Here is a 19,470-nt window from a genome sequence, read left to right as displayed (position 1 = left end):
TGTAAGAATCAACCAACTACAGTCAGCATTCCCCTGTCGTTCGACTGTAACAAGAGAATATTCGATTTGGTTCGTTCTACATTCTGATCCGATTTAAACCCTCGATGGAAACTAGGTCAGAGAAGCGCGACTGATGTTAAATGTTCTGATTGGTCATTGCAATAACGTGACTAAGCAGCCAATCATAAACTGATTTCTATGAATTAAACATGGCTGCTTAATATTGTATATTGGTGATTTCATAGTGGATTTCATAGTCCGTCTTGTAAACACTATTTTTAATACTTTTTCTAGTACTTTTTAATACTTTTGCGATACTAACATAAGTCGATTACGCTTCTCTGGGGCTCGATTGTGTATTTTGAAATGAGGTGAAAATTAAAGGGAGCAATGATTACTAGGTATTGACCAATTAAATTATGAATATTCTAATAAATTTGTTTACTTTTGTAATTTTCAGCTCATTTCAAGATACATAATCAACCTCCTAATAAATCTGTGGCTACGATTCTGTAAATAAGGAACACACCATTTTATTCATTAAATGCTTTTAAGAATGAAATTTCAAAATTTAGTTCTTTAATAAGTTCCGTAGCTTCGTAAATATAAGCCAAAACGAGTTTCATGGCGATTAAAAATATTTCTTTTACGAGACAATTATATTGTATATGGTAGAGTGCAGATATGTAGCTGCACCATAAATGAGGTGTAAATGAATTGGCTTGTCAGATGTCACTCTTGTCGACTCTTAAGTGATTCCATAGTCTATGATCTACGGGGTTCACTTAACTGATTACAAGGCAACGGCAGCCATTTCGACGCTTCTCGACGCTTTTCCACGCTCACGAATTCGTCCAGGTGAGGATCAAGCTCATTTGCGTCCGTCGCGTTCACAAATTGTTCGTAGTTTGTAATCAGCGTTCTTCTTCATGATATACTTCACTTCTGTATAGCAATTCGGTGAGTCGAATATTCTGGCGTATCACATGCCGATCTTATTTTGTATGTATATTTCGCCCTCCCCCATTTCCCAATGCCGCGTCGCAATGATAAATTGGATAACGTATCATCCTATTTATCATGCGTATCTCGAAATTTGTTTTCTTCCTCAAGAGATTTTTTGTCGCATCATGTGCTCAACGGATGAATAATCTACAGCTTATTCTGCATTATTATTTGTACGGTTTGCTCTTCTGCAGATGCTTATATGGCGTGTCAGCAAGATGGTATCGATGATATCACGAGATACTTGAGGCCGGAAAATTTTAGACGCTTCATTTGCTTATTGTTAACATTAATAACATTCGTTTGTCACCTAAGCAAAAAATAGTGAGGTAGTACGCGCTAGATTATAGAATAATTCTTCGAACTATACTTATTAGCTATTCTAACTTCGATTATGAAGTGGGCGAAAAAAAAATGGAGGATACGTTTAGAAGTCATGTGAAAACTCGAGAGAATTCTAATCGATTTCGTAGATAAAGATTTCACAAACCTTGTTGAAAAAGAAATTTGAAAAATTATGAAATCAGAAGAAAATGGAAAAATTTAATTGAATTGATAATGTTGATTATCTATTCGATTCTTAATATTAATAATGTAAAATACAATAATACAATGATTCAATTTTAATTAAAAGTGCTGAGGTTTATAAATCTTTAGTAAAAAAAAAATATATGGTACAAAAAACAAATATTCATACTAAAAAAGTTATTTCTATCTTTTTCAAGTATATATACATATTCATCTAGATTCTGTTACACCAACTTGTTACTTTTTAAATGCTGTTCTCATATATAAAAAATTCATTATTACATAACGTTTGCATTTTAGAATTATCTTTAGGTAACTATAATCATAATACATCTTAAAGATTAAAATAAAATATTTGTTTAATATAATACAAGTATTAGTTGAAACGAATATAAATTCAATTTATAATTGTATTGTAAAATTGTTAGGTACAGTGAGGGGGATCTTGATGTATGTTGCAGGGATTTAGACGATCCAGTGAGTGTATTAGGTGTCAAGGATAGATTTGGCCTCCTTGGTGGATTTTGCACATTAATATGGTGCAGTTAACTACTTTTCTGCTTCTACATTTGATTATTCCCTGATGAGTGGTTGCTGTTCGATCATCTTTGTTATCAATCAAATCTTTCGTCGTACGTTTTAGCTGAGAAAGAGAAAAAGAAAGAAGGAGAGACAGTGTAAAGAAGAAAGAAGTTTCTAAAGTCTGAAAGGTAATGTTAAATTACATAATAAATTTAGTTCATAATTTTGGAGGAAAGTATTGTGATTCTACTACATAGGCAGGTTAATTATTTATCTCCACGAGCTGTCTGTGAACGTCTATTTACATATGTATATCTCTATATATATTCTACATAGTATGATTTTACTTTACTTATACCGAGAATCTTATATACGGGTAAGTAATTTATGATCACAAATTTTTCAAAAATAATAAAGAAGTTTAAAAAACTGAAGTTTAATAAACAAAATGGATGACATGAATCTACATTTACATTTATACAATATATTTGTATATATATATATGTCCTCCATAAAATATAAATCATATCAATTTCGTCTTTAAGTCTGATATTATTAAATATAAACTGAATTATAAGTTAGACAATCTAATATAAAATTTGGCGCTAAGAATAAAATCATAATCTCATAAAAAGTAACGACGAAATTGTACAACCATAATTTATTTCTTCAAAAAAAAATTAAGAAAATTTCGTCTTTTATTTTAGATTGAGATTAGCCTTAAAAGAATAAATTAATTTTTTTTTTAATAATATTTTATTATTAATCCATTACATTTTTCTTTGTTAAATTTAATGAATAACTATAAAACTTGGCTATTCAGTCTTTTATTGTGTCTCTAATATATAACAATTTATATATATATATATATATATATATATATATATATATATATCATTTAAAATTATTTTATATTCTAAGATATAATAAAAGACTGAGTAAAAAAGTGTATGCGTGTATTTAAGAAAATTATTAGTTTCTTTAATTAATAAAAAAAAAGGTAAGTTTTGATTCGATCTGCTATTGTGGTAATAATTGACTGTCTGCTTTTTTGAAAGAGAAAAACAAAAAAAATTTATAATATTATTATATTATAACATCAAAAATAGCAGGAATTTTGATATTTTCGAATTATAATACTGAACGTGTAAATTCGACGAAATTTTAAATTAATATTAAATTGATATAAAAAGTATATATATATATATATTTTATCAACTTTCTAATAAGAAAAAGATTATGGTTTTATTAAAAGCCTATTATTAAAATTTTTTCAATCTAAAAACATCTAAATCTTGAAACTTAAATCGAAAGCAAAAATTAAATTATAAAATTAAATGTTATAATTATCAGGCGAAATATTCACTGCACTTAATTCTTCTTAATCTTTCCTATGCGACATGCAGTTTTTATTATATCATCTATGAGAGATGACGATTATTCGTTTTTGTTTACATTTAATTACACTACGGTGTATATTACTACACTACGATGCGTTAGAGTGTTATAATAATCATTAAACCATTTTCCATAACGATCTTTTCGTATTGCATTGATAAAGACAAGACGTTTAAAGTTATCTAACAACTATACAAATCTGCAAATTAAATGTGAGAAATACTATAATATAAATTTCGAAGAGTTAGAAGATAATTAATATTTATTCTCAAATAATCCGAATAAGAAATTTATATATATATATATATATATATATATATGTGTTATAATTCCATCATAAATTGTATTAATATCTTGACACGCATATATGAAAATAAGTGATAGAACAATTTTGTACAATTTTTCTACACGTTTACTTCTATGATACTTTACCATAATACGCGTTCACTCAATAAAATTATTATTATAAAAAATAAATTGAAAAATTACCGGATAATTTCTGTTAACATTACTATTATCTCCAAAAGGTAATATATACGGAAAAATAAATGTTGACTTATAATAAGAACAGTTTTCTCTGTTCCATCGAATCAAGATCTTCCACTTGGACAGCATTTGATGTCTAACAATTATCGCAAATACACCTTTATTTTAATATATCTTAATGTAATCAATTGCCGATACATACATAATACGCAGGAAGAAAACAACGGATGACTGAAGTGTGTTGGTGCAGCCATGATTTATCGACTTGCTTCCATCGTTGCGAGCACTTTGGAATCGAATTATGCATGATGCATTTCAGGTGTACGATATATATCGATTTTCTCGATTCATATGCGCATATATAATCAAGTATCTTCCGAACTGAGATTTATTTCCTTTTCCTTTTCTTTTTCTTTTTTATTTTACAACTGTACCAATGAAATCTTACAATATTTTTTCTTATATAAAAATAATAAATGAAATCTCTAGCTGCATAAATGAAAAACAATAGTTTGTGATATGTTCGACGAAAGAAAATCTAAAGGCATCTCTATATTAATTACTCAGGAGCGATCGCTGATGAAAGATACAGAGATACGAATATACTATGTCATGGTCGTTCCAAATCATTGTATCGATACAGCTGCAGATTCGGATTGTTTGAACAAAAAGCTGGCGACTACAATTGTTACATCTAGTTGGCTATATATAATTCCAAGTTTGACTTACGTTTTCGTATAAGTTTTCATGGTGTCCGAGCTGGAAGTCGTAACAACTCGCATCTATACACAACTTTCCATCCTCGTCCTTACATTCTTACGTCTCCACTGCTCTAAATTTCGTGATTCGTTAAATCTGGCACATCACGAAATGTTCACTGATTTTACATATAAAAACAGAAATTTATTTAATTGTTATGTGATTAAAATATAAAATATTAGCTGTCAACATCCTGCGTTGTGGTGTATGCCGTGAGAAATTCGTTGTATTTAAAAACAGAAAATTCTGCAATATTTCGAATAACATTGATCAATATAATTTTAAACTTGCAAATTATTGCAAATATATTTTTTACTTGACAGGTACCAAATACAAAATAAAAAATATAAAGATCTTTTTAGTTCTGTGCAACAATAAATTCACTGTAGTTGTACCATATTCACAAATGGTAATAAATATAATGAAGCTTGTGATAATCAAATTTTGTTCGATTCTAATATCGATATGAATTTATTTACCATGTGTGTATGTGTACATACACACACACACACACACATACATATATATATATATATATAATATATATATAAAAATAGAACTGCTACTTCGAAAAACGCTATCAACGCTATTGCACCATTCTATTTCTATTTTACGTCTAATGAGCAATAAAGATAAAATGACAGAATAGCACTGATAGCGCACTTCCTGAATGCAGCCTAAATATTATTTCACTGAATTATACTATTAGATATCATAATTATAATAAATACTTTTCAATATTAAGAGGGAAAAAAATGTTAAGAACAATTATTCATCGTATCGATATCACTTTTATGTGTTGCATGAATTTCGAATGAACATATTCGAATTCTGATTGTGAACATGCTACTATTTCTAGTGTCTCGTTTGATTAAAATTTACCTAAAAGACATTAAATATCAAGACATATTAGATACGTTTTAGCACATGGATAAGAATTTTAATACAACATTAATATGAATTGAATATTTATCTACATCTCGGATGTAAATAAATAAAATGCTAACAGTTTACTGGTGTATTGGTAGCAAATACAATCAGATTCGTTGCACATCTACATAGCTATCTACATAGTATCCGCATTACAAACTCATGATCTATCGATGAATCTGCTTGGTGGCAAAAACCGGGCAGGATCTGAGCGCGCGAGCAGGATCAGACTAACAGCAAAAATTGGACAGGAGCTGAAAATTTTGTTCAGTTTCTGCCGTCAATTTGCTGACAAAGCAGGCCTTGTCCTCTTTCTGTAATATCTGATAATGTTGACAACAGTTTATCAACATCGTCAAATATTAAAGATTCTGTAAAATTTATTGCCTTTCTGCCATACAAATTTATAGCATATACTTCGTTAAAAAAAAACTCCAAGTCTCTGCAAACTTGGCTATCTGAGATATTGCTGTAATTTTGTATACATATGTATATTCTAGTTTTGCCATGCTTCTTGCTATTTTCTTGTCTCATCTTATTTAATTAAAACTTAAAAAATATGTTATTAAGTAGTATGACGAGATATTATATGATTAAATCATATGATACATTCATCTTCGCTGTGTCGACGATTCCAAGTAATTAATCTTATTAATGTACTCGATGACGCTACATGAGTTGGTTTTTCATTTTCGTCATAAGCACGTTTTAATTACTTCGAAATACTCCTAACAACTCCGATTGAAATCGAATGATTTTTGGAGTATATTATGCGAAGTGTGCTAATAATTTTCTCTTCATCCTGAGAATGATGCCGTTATCAATAATAGGACAATTACGAAAAAAGCGTTACATTAATGCGTTTGACATTAATCCGTGAAGGATTTATGAAAACACTTCGAACAAGTACAACACAATCGTTGATCTCTTTCTCTCGGTCTCGACGAAAGGATTCAGCAGTTCATGGCAGATGGAAGCTGAAGAGATGGAACGAGTGGCGTCGTCATGCTCGACAGAAACAGACACGTGTTTGACACTTTGCGTGCCTTAAAACAACAGGAAGTGATTTGCCGGTCATTTAATCCAAGAGATTATCGACAATTTCTTTCTCTGCGATTCCGAATTTATTTCGGAAAAAAACTTCTATGTATGCCTGCATGGATCAGCGATAGAAACTGTGGAATGAGTTATAACATTTCGAATTTTGTGATACAGATTTAGTTGTTTACCTTAAATTTATTCTAACGTGAGTGAAAATGTTATATCATTTTGTCATAGTTCCAGTTACTTTGTGTCAAATTGTTCCTCTTTGAACATTGTTTTTTAATGATCGAGTCGTGGCTGATAAGCCTTGCAACGGTGGAACGAGTAATATATGGATATTGCAAATATGGTCATCAGGGAGCCAACATCAGCCGATTGCTGTCTCCATGGCGCGAAAATTACCGGTTACGGCGACTGCCATAATTATAGTTACTTGAAACGTTTCGATTTTTGAATAATATGCACAGAGTAAAACTGGAGAACGCTCGATGAAAGTTACTCCCCCATTCCCAATTGCTCTCTCTCTCTCTCTCCCTTTCCGTAAACAAGAAATATCTCCTTCTCGTGTAATCCATCAGTTTAAATATTTAAATATTGAGTAGTTAACTATTGATAAATGTCTATCAATAAAAATTATTTTTTTCCTTCACAATGAAGCATTTACGAATTACGATTTATTGAATAATTGATATCTACGTTTATTTTATTTTATTTTATTAATTCTTATTAGTTTTTCTACGTTTATGTTAATTTATCATAATCTTAAATAATTAATTGATATATTAGGTGTTGGAATTAATTCGTAGCGTTTTTAATGAAAGAATGTTATTTATTTCACATGAGCATTAAAAAATACATTAATGAAAGTACTTCCCATCACTTGTAAAACGCTACTAATTAATTCCAACACCTAATATTTATGATACATACAGATTTATACTTCCTTGCATTTAATTCAGAACTGAGACTTCCAACTAGAGAAAATTTCCAAAGTAAGAGAAAATTTCGGCAAACTAAAACTGTACAAGTTGCAACGCGCCAATGAGCGTTCAAAAAACAACTATTCAACTTTTTTTTTAATTATTAACTCATTTAAGCTTAAAACAATTTGAGTACAAACTCTGATATGATTCTAATAAATGTGATTTGATTTCGTTAAAAGTTAAGGATGCAATATTATTTTATTATTATAGTTAAATATTTTAATAAAATCTTATTTTTTAAAAAATACATGTCATGATTTCTGAAAATCATATGGTCCCTGTAAAATTAATCCAAAAATGTCGATTTCGATCGAAAAAAATATGATTCCATTAACTTCTTTCTGTTTTTCTTTTTTTTTTTAGTCTGTAAGACTTGTCTAACTTTCGGTTTCGGTCGAATTGAACGGTTTCAATCGAATATTCGTTTTCGATTTCGGCCGAAGGTCAAAATGTGGTTTCGGTTGAATTCTACTTCCAACACACCAACTTTTTACAGATACAAAATGATTGATATATTTTATTCGTTTGTATATACTTTCCTAATCTATCATTTCAAAGACTTGAATTCAAATTTTCACTAATATCTACATTTATGAATAAAAATAATTTTCTTGCTTTTTTTTAATTTATCCAGATAACTTTTTACTTAAAAGAAATCAGTAATGAATAAAAATTATACTTATTGTATAAAATATTTCTATAAAATAATTTTTTTCGACGATTGACTTTATATTTACTCTATATATATATATTTTATATATATATGTATGTAGATTTTCATGCTCGGTTTACAATCCATTTCATATAAGATATTTTTGAAGCTTTATTTTGGGAATGTCTAAAGAATTTATAATTGATAAAGAAAAGAAACTAAACTCAATGATTCGATTGTTGATGTACAGCCGTAATATGTGGGTGGTTTGTATGTCTTGGAATTCTTCTCTGCCAAACTTGAAGCCGTTGGAATTCGCTGTAATAATAAAGCTGTCAGGTACACATGCTGTGAATTTTTTAGACGTTTCTTTTCAAGTGTACGAGCATCCGAAGTTGAAGATAAAATATTTTTTGTACTCTAATTTTGTCATTGTATTTTTATTTTATTTTTTTATATAGTGAGATTAAAATTGATTTCTCTTTTGCTTATAATGAATTGTTAATTAATCACATAGGTCTGTGTCTAATTTTGTAATTTGAAAAACAAACATTACTTTGTAATTTTTTTTGCGTTGAATCCACAAATAAGAATATTCTATCACGTCGAGTTTATGAAAAAAATGTAGTTGAAACTCCACTTTTTAGAGCATTTTTAAAACTTTGTAGTCGATAAAGATGTTTTATATTGCAATGTTTTAGATTGCGAAAAGGAATGATACTCAAATGAATTATACTTAAACATGCAATTGTACAATTGTACTTTAAAACGAAATTTAAATATCATCTGTACCATCGAACCTCTGGCGCGCTTTATTTTTTTGAAAGAGTACACAGTCAAATGGAACGATTATCCCATGCAATCCCGGTGCGAAATAATTACAAGTAATAAAAAATAAATATTTAAAAGACTTTATTGAGATTCTAAAATCGATATCTTTTCAATTATAATAAGTAATTTAAATATTTATAATAAATGAAAATAAATTTAACGTGTGAAAAAAATATTTAAAGCGCATATTTTTCATGGAAACGCTATCAAAACACTTTTTCTTTGTAATAAATCCAATGACTCGATTTGGCATACCTGTATTCTTGCGTGATCTCCGATTTAACAAAACATCGATAAATAACAAATAAAAAGATTGTGATAAAATATTTGTAATAAAATATTCTATAGCTATAAAATAATATTCTATAGCTTATGTTTGTTTTTATACAAAAAAACGCAACGATTATTTTGTATAACAGAAATCATCGATATGTATATATATATATATATATATATATATATATATATATACATTACGATTGAGAAAACTCTTCATCACCCTCTGTCATTCATACAATTACATTCGCTTTAATCGCTTCAGCACAGAAAGAAAGTTTACTTACTACTTTGAAATATTGTTGTAACAGCGATATGTTGTGCACCAACATGAGAGATATACAGGGTGTATCTGAAATAATGCCTACTAATCATATAGTACTATTTCTAATTAAAAAACTGTCGAAAAGTCTTCTACCATTTTGCAATTTTCGCAATATTCTTTTTTAATTACTCAAGGAGCAAAACGTCTAAAATCGACGTATAAGACAATTTTAAGATACTTTTAAGAATTCTTTAAGAAACATCTTCAAAATATTTTATAAAGATATCTTAAAATTGTCGTATACATCGATTTATTCATTTATTCGGTAATTTTTAAAAATTAATATCTCGTTAACTATTGTGAATGTATATTTATGAACCTGGTCGCGAAAATTAGACAAAATTATGTTTTCATCATGATCCATTAAAAAGATGTCACAAATATTGGAAAATATAATCGATTTATTAGGAAAATTAAAATATTGATTCTAGATAAAAGTAATATAAAGGACAAATATATTTTATCAATTTCTTTAATGCAATAATTAACTAACAAATATTCTTATATAAGGAATAATATTGGGTTGTTCAGAAAGTTATTCTTCAGCTCAAAATTATACGTAGGATATATTTGTTGCGAAATTTTCGATTATCTACCGTGAAAGCTTGAAGGTTTCCTTACAAAATCATTTTTTTAGAAATGTTCCTATGACTTTTTGTTCTTGAGATTTATGTTCACGAATTAAGTAAAAAGGAATATTGTGACATGATTGCTCATAACTTTGTTAAAAATCGTCGTACCATAATTAAATAGATGTTTAAAACTTTGCTGTATCGAATGGTGGTAGTTGCTAATTTTTTAAATATAGAATATATATAAATTTGAGCTAAAGATGTGACATTACTGTCCTTCTCTAAGATTATAAGCATTGCGCAATGGTTACAAGGAAAGTGATGTCATTTTTAGCTCAAATTTATATAAATTCTATTTTTTAATAAAATTGACAATTACCATTTTTCGATAGAGCAAAAGTTTCAGCTTTAAGAATCTTTTAATTGCAGTATGATGATTTTTAATAGTTATGAGCAAGACAAATTACAATGCTCCTTTTTATTTAACTCGCAAGTAGTAACTCAAGAATAAATAGTTTTAGGAAAAATTTTTAAGAAATAATTTTGTAAGTAAAAATTTGAACTTTCATGATGAATAGATGAAAATTTTTGCAATTTTTTTTAGGCACATGTAACAGATTCACAAAGTAAGAAGAAAATTTTTCATTTTTTTCAGCTTTCGTATATTTGTAAATGTAAAAATATTACTAAACTCAAAAAATATAAATAACCTTTTAAAAATGGAGATTTCGAGTGCTTTAAAGTTTTTTTTTTTTTTAATTTAAATTTCATTTATTTCTAACAAAGGTGTATATACAATTTTGAACTAAAAAAACGCAAAAATTTTTTGAATAATCCAATAAATTAACTGAAATGAAAGACATATGCGTATTGTCTAAATAAGCACCTAAACATATATGTTTAAAAAGAATCTGAAACGAAATTAATAAATATATATCAATTACACTGAAAAAAAGACTGACTGCTGCAGCAATTTAAAATACCATATTCAATCAATCTTTCAGTGTATGTACATATTAGACTCGGTTGTTTGTCGTTTCTCTTAATTAATTTCAACCTAATTTATCGAAATAATACAAGAAAAAATATTCTGAGATACATAGACAATCGTAGACAACAATTTAATTGAAGTAGCTCATGACCATCATTCGAGAATTCATTGTCTAGGCTGTACTCAGAAACATTACATAGATGTTCCCCATTTTGTGTCATTTTATCCTTGTTTACATTAGGTAAGCAATAAGGATAAAATGATATATGGAGGCACTCGGGTAACGTTTTCGAATGTAACCTTATTAGGATAGTTTTGTCCAAGATAGAAAAAGAGAAACGAGAAATTAAAATTTTTAGATTTTTTATTGAAAACATCTCTTGGAAGAAATAAATAAAGCAACAATCAAAAGAAAAGAAAAGTCTAAAGCAATCAATCCCGGTTCAAACAAGGCAAACGTGAAACTCGAAAGGTAAAAGAAATAATGAAAATCAGATTAAAAAAATAATGATCGCTATAATGTGATGAGTATATGTAATATAAGAGTAAATTGATCAACGAATAGTTTCTATGTAAAATAAAAATTATGAAAATAAATGATATTTAAAAAAACTATAATACATGTAATATATAAATAACAATCTGATGTAAAATTTATTAACATTAAATTCTATACAAAGAAGAAATATGCAGGATTACAATATCATGCGAAAATAAATAAAGACATGTTTAAAAAGAAATACACTTTACTTCTTATTTATATAAGCATGCATATACCGAAAATATTTGCCAAACATCCTCAACAATCTATTCGCCAACAGCGAACAACTTGGCTATTGCGACATACATAGATTCATCGAAGTTTCTTCTCTCCGCCGCTTAATTTCGTTGCCTCTCGATTCGGTTGCAGATAGAAGAGTCGAACAACCTTTGAAAATGAGCGTCATAATCAGGCTACAAAATCTGGCATGGTCCGCCAATGCATTGGACATACGCCAATTTTTCAGAGGTCTAAGTATCCCAGAGGGAGGAGTCCATATTGTCGGCGGCGAGTTGGGAGATGCGTTTATCGCATTCAGGTAATTACTACTACATGAATTCTCGTCTAAAAGAAGAAATGTGTTAACGTATAATGAATGCATTTGCATCTTATTTCCTACATTGCTTAACAAGTATATGTGCATATAAACCTAATTGATACCTTGTTTACTTTATGTGATTATTGAATTGCTTTTCATGATGTATACATAAAATGATAAATTTACTTTTTAAATCTCTCGAATAGAATATCATATACGTTACATTATATCATTTATGCTTATATTATATCTAAAACTTAATTTGCAACGATGATGTTAGCAATTTATTAAAATTAATTGTTCGAAATTTAGTAAAAAAGTCTTGTATACTTGTGGAACCTTTAAGTTTTTCTATGATACAAGTCTGATTGTATTTTATTAGGTGTACAAATAAGTTTCCATCGTTTTCTAATAAATGTCGTTACCAGTACTGCGTGTATGTAATTTAATATGATAATATATCTAAGTATTAGGTACCTAAGTAAGGTACCTAAGCTGTAAGATTTAATATATGACATTAGAGTGCAGTGTAAACAACAAATTTTCTCATTGCATTGAAAACAAATTTTATGCTAACAACGGCATTTACGGCAAGTTTTGCTGCATTATTTTATTTTAAAGAAAATGCTGCTGAAAGTCACCATAAGCTTCTATAATACTTACTTTTCGCAAATGTAAATGTGAGTACAAATTTTGAAAAAAAACATAGGTACTTACATCAATTAAAAATTTAAAAGTTTATAATTTTTATGAGTGTATGAAAAAAAATTTCTTTTTCTACAATATTGAGGGTATGTATTTCAGAAAAAAATAGTATAATCATATTAACTTCAAAAAATATTGAATTATTTGAGTATTTGGAAATAAAGATTTTTTATGACTAAAAAAATCTAGTTTCTTTGCGAAAAAAAAAATCACTTTTATAGCTGAAATGTCATATAAAAATATTATGTGACATACAACCTGTACAATAATGTGTACGATACTTCTCGCTACAAATTTACTGCCGTACAAGACAATACATAGTTTTCCTAATATTATTTGACCATTTTTTACATTTCTTTAATTTAGCAAGTTTTTCTGGAAGACTTTATTTCTATAAATATTGATTTTGCAATTACATCAGTGCAAAAATAATATAAAATACTGAAAAATCTATTTTAAAGGTCTTTATATATTTATTGAAATTAAAAATATATGTCAAAAAGATGTAAAATACGAAAAAAAATCAAATTTTTTATTTGCACATGCAAAAAAAATCAAATTTTTTATTTGCAATTTTAACAACATGGGTCGCTACAGTTACAGTACGAATTTTATTCGTCCTTGTGACGACACAAATAATTAGACATTGTCGTTCTTGTACCACACACACACACACACACACACACACATACACACAAAATCTCAACTCTATTACATTACCAACTTTTTTTAGGAGACTGTATCGAATTTTGCTATCTATTCATTATTTTAAAATTCACAATAAAAAAAAACGACATTCCTTAAAAGACCTGGCATTGTTGGAGGGTTAAGACGTCTGTAATTTAAAAAAAAAATGAAAAATAAACTAGAGCATTAATTAGCTTAGAGGATTTATGCAAATCAATAAAACAAATCGAGATATCAAGCAAATCTCATATATTTTGGACATGTTTTGTTATTGCAGCACCGATGAAGATGCCCGCCAGGCAATGATGCATGATGGCGGTAAGATTAAGGAGATGAAGATCAAGCTGCTACTGAGCTCACGTACCGAGATGCAAAAGGTGATTGAAGCCGCTCGACAGCAGACTTTGAGTTTGCAATGCATCATGCAAACCACACCGGTGGCGGTACCGCCTGTGGTTTCCGGCAAACAGCCCGGTTCACCGACGGACAAGAGAGACAAAGATAACGACAGCGAGTCCAGCAAGGACCGGAAGGATAGACGCGATCGATCGAGATCGCGGGACCGCTCGCGGTCGCGCGACCGTGACCGTGACCGAGATCGTCGTGATCGAGACCGCGGAAGAGACCGACGACGACGAGATCGTAGCAGATCTCGGGACCGAGAACGCGATAGACGAGACCGGCGTCGTCGCCGCGATCGATCCAGATCGCGCGATCGCACGAGATCACGCGATCGCGATTCAAAGAGAAACTCCACGAACGACAGACGTAAGGATACCAACGAGGATGACAACAGCGAAGTTGTATGCGTTGCTCAGTTCCACAAGGACAAAGCATCGACGGTTACATCGAAAAAACCGCTTGAGAATGGCGTATGGGAAGTTCCACCACAAACGCAGATGCAAGCCCTGTTGGCGCCAAGTATCTTGGGAGCTGGCGTCGCCGCTTTATCTCAAGACTCGGAGACTCAGCGTTCGGCCATGGCTAGCTTTGGCACACCCGTGATGAGCCAGCAGTCGATGTTGCAATCTGGACAATTCTCTATAAATGGTCTTAACGGCGTTGGTAATCTCATGCAACCGCACATGCAGACTCTTGCCGGGCACACAGTGGGTATGACATCCTTATCGCAGAATTTGAACACTGGCACCAGTCTACCCAATTTGGGTAGTCTCGGAACTCGTTCCAAGGAACCTTGGAGTCAAAACGAGCAGAGTAGAATGGATCAAACCGGGCGATTCTCCGGCCGGTCGAATCAATTCAGTAATCAAGAATATGGCACTACTGGCAATTATCGTGGTACCAGGCCGAATAATCCGTTCCTGAACAAGGTGCAAGAACTCGAAGGCCGTCGCAATCCACATGCATTTCAGGCTAGCACCTCCAACTTTGGCAACTTCGATAACGATCGACCAACATCCGGTAGAAAGTCCGGCAATTCGAGATTCTCCAACGAGAATAAGAACGGCAGCAGTGGAGGCCATTGCGTGGAAGTGCGTAATATGCCATTGAGTGCAACGTACGCAGATCTACGTCATGCGTTTCATGGTATTTATATTAGGAAGGATGGCATGAAGATAATCAATGATAACCACGGTAATCGCGTAGGCATTGCGTATATCAAGTTTGGTAAGGCCGAAGGCAAAGAACTCGCCCTGAGCACAACGAGATACGTACGAGGTTCCGAGGTAGAGGTACTCGATTTGGACGAGAGTATCTTCGATAAAGCAGTGAATTCTTACTCGCCCGAGAATAGGGAAGATGGTACTGATGGCGATGTTAGAAATTCTATGTGTATCCTGTTGACCGATCTGCCGTCCTTCACCAAGGAGATGGACATAGCCAAGCTGTTCCATGACTGGAAAATCAATGATCTCTTCATCACCAATAGTAAGGAGACTGGTACCATTCAATATATGGCTTACGTGCAATTTGCACGACTCGAGGACGCCAAGTCATCTCTGAGTACGCCGCTTAAGATCGGTAGTAAACAAGTAACTGCGACTGCGATCAGCGAGGAGAAGTTCGCGCAAGCGAAACGCGAACACGAGCAAGCGAGCATGAATCAAACGGATTGTGTTCTCATGCGTGGTTTGCCATTCCAGACAATCGACCGGGACATTTTCGATTTCTTCTCGGACATCGGCATAGTACCGCTTTGCATTCATATGATGCTCAATCAGCAAGGCAAACCAGCCGGTGAATGCTTTTGTGAGTTTGATTCGGCCGAGAAAGCGGAACGTGCGATTACCAAGAATGGTTTACCACTTGGCAAAAATATACCCACTATCGAGTTGGTACCACGAGTTAAGATGCTCGAAACTCTCGGCATGATGGAGGCGCAACAACAGACACAGCAGCAACACTTTCCGATACAGGAACAGCACCAGAGACCACCGCGCTTCTCCGGCCCGATGGGCCATATGTTGCGTTTCGGCAACACCGGCTTCGGACCTCGTTGCCCGCCTGGTAGTCTAATGGGTATGCCGCGACACATGATGGGTCGCCATCCACCGTCCATGGACTACGTCGAGGGTTTTGGTAAACCCGGCTGCGTACTATCATTAGAGAATGTTCCATTCAAGGCAGACATTAATGAAATTATCGAATTCTTTGGTGATTTTGATGTGAAACGGGAGAATGTGATTCGCCGTTACAACGAAAGGGGTATGCCGACGGGAGATGCACGCGTGGCTTTTTCGTCACCTAGTGAAGCACAGCGAGCGCTCAAGGAACTTAAACATTGCAAGATGCGAGAACGTACCATATATATGAAAGTAGCGTGAGATCCATCGTTCCATCGCGGAGAAGCTGATGACAGTATATAAAAGGACACTGTCACTGTAATAATGATATCCGGCCGGATCGAATATATTTGCACCAAGTTCTATGTGTGTGGAATAAATGCAATATCTAATAAGATGTCTTCTGAGAATTTTATCATAAGAGTTGGTTTTATACGAAAAGATAAGCGCCCAGTAGAGATGCTTTGAGATGCCTTTTTCATGTGAAAGACTATACTTCCTTATTAAACTGGCGCCAATCTACGTGTACATAAAATGTATAACTTTTCTTTACTCATTCATATCATGCCATACCGCCCAAATTTTATCGCAATTAAAGGCATTTAACTGTTTACTTACTGCATCAAGGACAGTGTTTTAAGCACGATTGTAACATTAGATCATAACACGTCTAGGATAAAAACGTATTCGCCGCTCACACGACATGTACCATTATCCAGGAGGTACGAACGAATGTACATTATTAAATGTAAAGAATTTTATTATCTTATTTTTAATATTTCATTGCAATACCAAATAACGTTTTAGTTATGGAAACAAATGAAACAAAGTACAAAGTTAAGGATTCGAATAATTGCGTTTTTAGTTTGCTGTTATGAATTAATATTAGAACCCGAATGCAGTTCGAAGACGATGAAGGAGACAATCCTTATGAAAAACGGGTACATTACATGTATATCATATTTTATATATATATATATATATATATATACACATACATATATTATGTATCTTATATATATGTATATGTAAGACACATTATTATATAAATTATGTAATGTACATTTACGATAATACACATGTATTATAGTGCATACATTAAATATATATATATATATATATATATATATATATATGTATGTATGTGTATATATATATATATATATATATATACACATATACATAGCTCACACACCATATATCTTGCGCGTTCATATGTACGTTCATCTATTGCGACTGAATGTAAAATAATGAATAATATTAATAAGTATATAGATGTACACGATCACGTATTGTCATAAACTTATGTTACGATAATGAAAAAATTGAAGACTTCAATAAATTTTTATTCAAATTTAGCTACACTTTTATTTTTTCTAATGCTAGCATTAAGAACGTTCTGCGACTGCAGTTGTGCTTAACCTAATGAGCACATTAGTGCTCATCATTATGAAAATTTTTATGAAAATTTATTTCACTTTTATATAATATAAGATATTCCATAAGTGTTAATATTTTTATCACAAGTTTTTTTTATACAATATAAAATGCTTCCCGTCTTCGCTACTGCCGCCGATCGAAAAAATAGCGACTTTACTTACTGTGTTACTTACTTTGCTTAATGATTTCTTAAAAATGAATACCAGAAGCCATATTCAGACAAATTTCATATTATTTCTTGTGATATCAAGTTTTATATCTCATTGTTTCAAAAAATTGTTAAAAAAAACTTTTTCACAGTGAATAAAAAGACTACTTTTGAATAAGCTTTAGATAGGGATCTTATGTATACACACGCACACATACACATGTGTACATATTATATATTAGGTGTTGGAATTAATTCGTAGCGTTTTTTTAATGAAAGAATGTTATTTATTTCACATGAGCATTAAAAAATACATTAATGAAAGTACTTCCCATCACTTTCTACTACTTTTGACCATCTTTCGGGCAGTGAATGAATACCGCGTCGGAAGAACTGTTCATCTTTAGATGAAATCCAGGAATCGAACCATTTTGTACAATCTTCGTAAGATGTGAACTTCTGCTCGCACAAGCTATGAGCTAATGATCGAAACAAGTGGTAGTCGCTAGGTGCAATATCAGGAGAATACGGCGGGTGCGGTAGCACTTCCCATTTAAGTGTTTCCAGGTATGTTTTTACCGGTTTTGCAACGTGTGGGCGAGCATTGTCGTGCAGCAAGATGACTTTATCGTGTCTTTCGAAGTATTCCGACCGTTTTTGCTTCAATGCACGGCTCAAGCGCATCAGTTGCCGTCGGTAGAGATCTCCAGTAACGGTTTCATGCGGTTTTAGCAGTTCGTAGTATATGACACCCTTCTGATCCCACCAAATACAGAGCAGGAGCTTTGAGCCATGGATATTGGGCTTTGCCACTGATGTTGATGGTTCGCCGGGCTTAACCCATGACTTTCTGCGCTTTGGATTGTCATAATGGATCCACTTTTCGTCACCGGTAACAATCCGATGCAAAAACTTTTTCTTTTCTGCCGTTGAAGCAGCAGTTCGCACGTGAGAAAACGTCTCTCAATATCCCTTGGTTTCAATTCATATGGGACCCAATGTCCTTCCTTCTGGATCATGCCCAAACTTTTAAGACGTTTTCCTATTGTTGAGAAGTCAACTTCCAATGACGTAGATAATTCTTTAAGTGTTTGACATGAGTTTTCATTGAGCAGTGCCTGCAAATCGTTATCTTCAAATTTTTTCGGCTGACCAGGTCGCTCCTTGTCATCCAAGTCGAAATCACCAGCTTTAAAACGTGCAAACCACTTCCTACACTTTGCTCAGCCAGAGCATGTTCACTATACACATCCACTAAAATACGATGAGCTTCAGCTGCACTTTTGTTCATATTAAAGTAATGAAGCAAAACTCCCCGCAAAAACACTTTATCTGGCACAAATTTTGACATATTCAATGAATTATACAGTATTGTTATTTATGATTTCAAGAAAGGTTATGTACGGCAAATGACGTCCTATGATAGATGTTTACAATGTATACAGAACTATAGGTAACAACGAAATAGTGTACTGCTTGTGCCATCTCTTGTAAAACGCTACGAATTAATTCCAACACCTAATATATATATGTATGTATGTATGTATGTATATATTTTTTAAACACTTCAACTTTAAAGTGGAA

General features: G+C 31.9%; 1 protein-coding gene across 4 annotated transcripts; it reads left to right on the top strand.

Annotated features, from left to right (window-relative positions):
* Positions 1 to 748: 748 nt before the first annotated feature.
* LOC105148731 (RNA-binding protein 12) lies at positions 749 to 17,656 on the top strand. 4 transcript variants are annotated; one of them, XM_011060618.2, is made up of 4 exons: positions 749 to 858; positions 1,995 to 2,243; positions 12,213 to 12,381; positions 14,051 to 17,656. In XM_011060618.2, the coding sequence occupies exons 3-4, from the start codon at positions 12,239 to 12,241 to the stop codon at positions 16,557 to 16,559; spliced, it is 2,652 nt and encodes an 883-aa protein (XP_011058920.1). In that variant the 5' UTR covers positions 749 to 858; positions 1,995 to 2,243; positions 12,213 to 12,238; the 3' UTR covers positions 16,560 to 17,656. The 4 variants fall into 4 exon arrangements, 2 of the variants coding, with proteins under 2 accessions (XP_011058920.1, XP_011058919.1); XM_011060617.2 differs by having other exon boundaries at positions 758 to 960; XR_015545069.1 differs by lacking the exons at positions 12,213 to 12,381; positions 14,051 to 17,656 and adding an exon at positions 2,317 to 2,504 and having other exon boundaries at positions 767 to 960.
* Positions 17,657 to 19,470: the final 1,814 nt, after the last annotated feature.

The sequence above is a fragment of the Acromyrmex echinatior genome, chromosome 5 (assembly GCF_024713525.1).
Source record: "Acromyrmex echinatior isolate Ae372 chromosome 5, ASM2471352v2, whole genome shotgun sequence".
Lineage (NCBI taxonomy): Eukaryota > Metazoa > Arthropoda > Insecta > Hymenoptera > Formicidae > Acromyrmex > Acromyrmex echinatior.
The sequence above is the reverse complement of the archived record's forward strand: the minus strand, read 5'-3'. Positions and strand labels throughout refer to the sequence as shown.

What these genes read in the sequence shown, in the direction of transcription:
- LOC105148731 (XM_011060618.2), top strand. Translation starts at nt 12,239, where the DNA reads ATGAGCGTCATAATCAGGCTACAAAATCTGGCATGGTCCGCCAATGCA. An exon ending in GATGCGTTTATCGCATTCAG is followed by an intron (nt 12,382 to 14,050) that starts GTAATTACTACT and finishes TTGTTATTGCAG; the next exon opens with CACCGATGAAGATGCCCGCC.